Genomic DNA, 6,090 nt, shown 5'->3' with positions numbered 1-6,090 from the left:
TTCGGTATGGATTCCCCTAGATCCGGCTCTTACCGTCACAACTGTGTTGACAAATCCGTTTTTCTCTCTCATCTCCTCCTCTCTCACGGACACACGAGGAGCTGTTGGAGTCAAAATTTTTAGCTTCACTAGCTCTTATTAGCTCCGTGAGAGGGAGAGGAAAAAGAGAGGAAATCAGCTTTAGTAAACAGTAACGCTACAGTGAAAATTTGCAGTGGGGCCGGAGCTGCCGGAATCTCTGCCAAAAGGGGCTGAGGGGTGTTTAAATCTGGGGCTAAAGTTTAGGAGTGTCACATCGGGTGTCACATCGAGTGTTTAGACAGTAATAATAAAATAAATTATACAAGTCCTCGATAATCCGCGAGACGAATTTATTAAGCCTAATTAATCTATCATTAGCATACGCTACTGTAGCACCACATTGTCAAATCATGGGCTAATTAGGCTTAAAAAATTCGTTTCGCAAATTAGTCTCAATCTGTGCATTTAGTTTCATAATTAGTCTATATTTAATACTACATGCATGTGTCCAAATATCCGATGCGATAGGGATTAAAGTTTAGGAGGGGGAAATAAACACAGCTGAGCAAAGACAATTATTGCAGGAGATCTCTGCACATGATTTATATTAGCCAAGAAACAAAGACAATTATTGCAATGAAAGCTGAGACCACCACCACACTTCAGAATAAGTTACCTAGCACACGTGACACTACTACTACTAGAGAATCACTTCAATAGTTTCTCGAAGGACAGACTCCTGCTGGCTGCGACGCCATACCAGCTAAGCTACTACTAAAACAGGCTAATGAAATACGAACTCCCTCCCAGCAATCCTCCATTTATTCCGTTCATGACGAACTCGATTGAAGTCCAATGTTCCTAAAGATCCTTGACGTCGTCATACTGCAAAGAGAGTTGGATTAGTAAGCATCAAGGATTTAATAACACAACACAGAAGAAGATGATTGCAGTGCCAGTTTAATATATATATAATCTACCAACCTCGGCGTGAGAGTGGGACTCGTGGTTCTACTGCAGATCATCGTTCGGCTCGGATGAGCTCGCTTGAGAGTGGACGGTGTCTACGACGATTCTACCAAACCTGCACTCGATCGATCGAGACGCAAAATCCACAAGACAAAAAATCAGTATGGTGAAGTGGCGCAAGTGAATGACGCAATTAATTAATATAATGCGAATTCAGTAACATGCATACGGATGGTCGTCGTCGTCGAACTCGATGTGGCCGTCGAAGCCGGCGCGTGCGCCACCGCCGTCGTGGGAGTGGCCACCACTTGCCGCTCTCTTCCTGCCGTTGTCGAAGATGCTGTTCAGGTACGCCGACTCCTCTTCGGTGGCCGGGTGGACCGAGAAGCCGGAGCCGGCGCCTTGCGCCTGGTACTTCTCCGACCAGCGGTCCAGCCACCGCGCCTCCTCCTCGGTGGGGTACTGCACGCTGATCCTGATGTCCGGCTCCTCCGCTGCTGCTGCTGCGAGGACGGGTAGCAGCAGGAGGAGGAGGGACATGGCGACGAGAGACAGGTGGTGAAGCCGGGCCATCTCGATCGCTGGTTTGGTAGCAGGCTGATGATCAACTCAAGTGTGGAGTGTGGACTGAGCCGTCCGAGCTAGCTGTCTATATATGCGTGGAGTAGAGGGAGATGAGACGATGGTCCAGGAGCTTTGTATGCTGTGTGCCGCCGTCTCATGCTCTTTGTGCCTTTTAAATGCTATTTGTACTTGCCTTATGTTGTATTTGTGCTGTATTTCATATTTTTCATTTTTTCCCTCAACATTTCTGTTGAAAAGGAACAAAGAGATCGGGAGACAGGGACAGCACTGCATGCTGATTTGCTTAATGTAGCCGTTGCGCAGGCTGCGCAGAGAGGTGCGTGATTCTCTGGTGGTTTTCACATGGTTGTACTATACTGGGATTGACTGACCACAAGTGAGTGGAAAGCATTGATACTGAAACCTACGTCTGAAATTCCTACATGCTTGTTGCCAGTAAACAACACAGACGTACGTGTCATTTTGGGTCAGAAGCAATAATACGTTAGTTTTGCATGATTGCAGAAAATGTTCTTCAGTACTTACAATTGACACGCAGCCTGTTTGTTTTGGCTCAAACGATCGTAGATTATTACTGCTGGTTGGTTTGGTATGAGAGAAAAATAATGTTCTAGCTTATAATCCACGATCGTTTACAACCAAGCCAATAGGTTGTATTAAATATTTGTGTCTGGCTTTCGATGGAAACTTATCCACCTCGGGGCTTGTTTGGATGTATACGTCAAAGAAACTACTGAGAGAAACTTATCCTTCTCCTTGTTTTTGTAGAGTAAAAGTTTAAGATGCTCCAAACTTTTGCAATTGGTAGAAAACTTTGAACCGCTTGATTCGAATTCTAGTCAAAGGATGATACAAAGGGAAGTATGAGTAGGCCTTGTTTAGTTTCTCCTCTTAAAATTTACTCCCTATCAAATCATATGTTTAGACACATACATGGAGTATTAAATATAGAGTAAAAATAACTAATTGCACAGATTGCAACTAATTTACGAGACGAATTTTTTAGGCCTAATTAGTCTATGATTTGACAATGTGGTGCCACAGTAAACATGTGCTAATGACGAAATAATTAGGCTTAATAAATTCATCTCGCGGATTACTGAAAACTTGTGTAATTTATTTTATTATTACTATTCAAACAGTTCCATATAATACATGACGTGACATCCTAGACTTATTTAACAGAAGTAGTGGAGGCCTGAAGCAGGACAGCGACCTCAGCTCTCTGCACGACAGAATCAAGTTCAGAGAGCTGTACTGTCTGTTTTTTTTTTTTACTTCTCATCTAAGTATAGCGGTAATATCTGTTTGATATAAATACAAACTATCACACACACACGCACGGATCTCACACACACGGTATACGAACGAACCTACAACTATATCTAGACAACACACGGTATACGAACAACCCTACAACTATACCTAGACAACAAACGTAGCTGAGAGATACTCAAAGATCGTTAGACTCCGAGCATGATGGATACGTCACTTGACCATTATGGTACATCTATACAAGAGACAACTAAAATTATTAATAGAAAATAAATCTCGTGCTCTTGCCACTCGGTTTACGCGCGGTCCTCTGTGCTGTCTGATTTAGGGCGTGTTTGGGACCGCGTTTCTTGCGGCGGCGGTGAAAACAATCCGAGAATCACGCCAAACGCTCCCACGGTGTGATGATTCTTTTCCCCGCACACAGCATCGGAACTACACAAATGAACTAGCGTCTGCGTTTTCGGCACCACGGCCCTCGTGTCGCGATACACGTACCACACCGCGCGGTGGGTAACCGCGGTCCCAAACACGCCCTTATCCACTCGATCAACTGCTGTACTGTTGTTGTACTCCTACAGTCCACGAGTACCAAAACTGCCTGTACTGTCCATCACATGCAAGACTCTGCATCACGAGACTGGGATAGCGCTGAACAGCTGACCAGCCGGCCATTGAGGTTGTTTGTTTGGTTGTATTTGGCTTATAAGTTATGGCTTATCAGTCAACGAATAGTTTTTTTTCTTATATTAAATTAGTTAATGGTACTTTTAATCATGACTTATAAGTCAAACCAGCCCAAATAAACAGAACGTTGGTGTTATGAAAGTCTGAACATACAAGACGTCGACACGACGATATCTCTTGTAAGGAATTTTTGCAGCATTAGATGTTTCCCAATACACATACTAATGTAGTAATTTAAGCTCGGTGCTTGTGATTTTTAGGATATTACTCAATCTTCAGTTGATTGAATTCTTCCAGGCTTTCATTCTTAGCCCTTTCTTTTGCTTTCCATTGGCCGTGTTTGCTCTCGTGCTTCAATAAAACTTAGCATCATTATGTTTTTATTACACAAACGAATCTAAAGGGATGACTTTCAAGAACACACCAAACCTTGGCGGTCTCGTGCCAAATCTGCCTTCTACCTGCCAAACAACCGCAACACCTTGCTTAAAAAAGGCGCTACTAGCGCCTAGACGTCGAGGCCGCGCTGCACACGAAAGAAGCCTGGCCCTGTTCGTTTTTCTAATTATCCGTATTTTTTAACTTGTTTTTTTTAGCCGGAACAGTGTTTTTCTCTCACAACAAATCAGCCGGAAACAGTGTTTCGGCTTATTTTTTCAGCGAAACGAACGGGGCCGCGCCTGTTTTCGTGCGCCCCACCGCATGGACCCCACGGTGCGTACCGCCCTACCATCGTGCTCGCTCCGTGTCGCGTAACCACCATGTCCACACGCAGGAACCCACATGGGTCCTAGTCACCTGCCCTGCCTGTGTATGTGTTTGTTGGCCTCGGGCGCCCACATAGTAACCCACAGTGGCACCGCACCAGCTGCGGCAGTTGGGTCCCATTACAACATGTGTAACACCAGATCTACTTTTACAACGTCCAGATGAAACATTTGCAACATACATCCAAAAACAACTTAAACACTTGCAAAACACAAAAAAAAACTTGAGAACATGTGTGTAGCCATTGCAAAACATATGCAACATTCACATCTACTTTTGCAACATCTAGATAAAATACTTGCAACATACTTATAAAACAGATAAAACATTTGGAACATATACTTGAAATATTCGTGTATAGTCATTGCAACTTGTGCAATATCTCGATCTATGTTTGCAGCATCGATATAAAACACTTGCAACATACCTTTGAAACATCTGAAACACTTGAAATATACGTTTACAACATGTGCTTTCATCGCAATATCACCTCGCTGCTTGGATGAATGGAGGCTCGTCATTACGGAGATCGACGCCGGTGCGGAGGTCGGGAGCGGCGCGTGGAGTCGCGATGGCGCGGAGCTCGTGGGTGCGGCAGTAGCGAGGGCAACTCGCCGCGCGGGGCTGCATCACACGAAGCTTCTCCCTCGCCTGCTGGCTAGAACATTCGTCATGAAGAGCTCACCAGCTCAGCGGAGTAGTGGAGTGCCCACGGCGAGCGGGTAGTGCGGTGGAGGCGGGCTGCGCTGTGGAGCGCGGAGTGGGGAAGGTGAATGGCATGGTGGAGGCGAAGTAGGGAAGACGGGCGGTATGGTGGAGCGAGCAGACGGCGCGGTAGCGAGTGGAAATTTTCTGGGAAGCCGTGTCCGTCCGTCTGGACACCCTGACCCAGCATTACCGGTAAAAAAACTGATAGGAGTCACAGCATGCAGTATGCATATGCGGTGTTGACGAATGGATGTGCTTTAACTGTTGCCTGATCGATGGCGCATTGCTTGCTTCACACACGAGTGGTGTTGATCCGATGTTAATACGGCCGGATATGCCACCCCTGTCTTGGGGCAAAATCGATAGATTTTGCAGTTCACCCCGTCATCAGCGATGTAGCAATTTATAGTGTCATGGCAAATAAAATCCAAGTGTCAATATCCTGATCACCTGCGTCCTGGACTCCTGGTTCAGTCTTCCAGTTTCATAAAACGAAACAAAAGCTGCAATTGACGTCCAAATCCATCCAACATGATCCGTTAATAACAAAACTGGACCCTGCTCGCCGCACTAGCACAATAAACCTTTTTAGAGGCCGGCAAAAGATGTTAACAGAGGCCGGCACCCGCCCGCCTTCGCTCACTGTTAATTATGATTTACAGAGGCAGTTGTAAATGTTTGCTTCTGTTAATCTAAATAAAAAACAAAAAAAGGCACAGTCCTGGTCGTTGAGCACGCTGCTGCCCTGGTCCATCGAGGCCACCCTCGCCGACCCCATCCTCGTCATTGGCGTGCCCCTCGCCGACCCCGTCCTCATTGTTGGCGTGTCCCTGTCCTTGGCTCGTCGCCCACCCATGCCGCTGTGTCTTCGCCTTTGTCAGTGAGCCGTAGATCTGAGAGAGGGAGGGTGAGCTAGAGAGGGAAGGAAGAGATGAAGCACTCACCTGGCGATGAAGATGCGCGCTGCTACAAGCGAGAGGAACAACGGATCCGCGCCGCTGCCCGTGCGAAAAATCCGTAGGGTCCAAATCGTCCTCGGTTGTGCCCGACCCCGACAAGTGTGAAAGAGAAGACCAT

General features: G+C 46.2%; 1 protein-coding gene across 1 annotated transcript; it reads right to left on the bottom strand.

Annotated features, from left to right (window-relative positions):
* Window positions 1-618: 618 nt before the first annotated feature.
* On the bottom strand, window positions 619-1,677 carry LOC136485016 (uncharacterized). The gene is made up of 3 exons (XM_066481965.1): window positions 1,220-1,677; window positions 1,006-1,105; window positions 619-906 (listed from the first exon to the last, which is right to left on the bottom strand). The coding sequence occupies exons 1-2, from the start codon at window positions 1,561-1,563 to the stop codon at window positions 1,033-1,035; spliced, it is 417 nt and encodes a 138-aa protein (XP_066338062.1). The 5' UTR covers window positions 1,564-1,677; the 3' UTR covers window positions 619-906; window positions 1,006-1,032.
* Between the last annotated feature and the right edge of the window lie 4,413 nt (window positions 1,678-6,090).

This window comes from Miscanthus floridulus, chromosome 10 (genome assembly GCF_019320115.1).
Source record: "Miscanthus floridulus cultivar M001 chromosome 10, ASM1932011v1, whole genome shotgun sequence".
NCBI classification, from domain to species: Eukaryota; Viridiplantae; Streptophyta; class Magnoliopsida; order Poales; family Poaceae; genus Miscanthus; species Miscanthus floridulus.
Note: the sequence above shows the minus strand (reverse complement) of the source record. Positions and strands in the feature narration are given on the sequence as shown.

What these genes read in the sequence shown, in the direction of transcription:
- LOC136485016 (XM_066481965.1), bottom strand. Translation starts at nt 1,563, where the DNA reads ATGGCCCGGCTTCACCACCTGTCTCTCGTCGCCATGTCCCTCCTCCTC. An exon ending in TTCGACGACGACGACCATCC is followed by an intron (nt 1,106 to 1,219) that starts GTATGCATGTTA and finishes GATCGAGTGCAG; the next exon opens with GTTTGGTAGAATCGTCGTAG.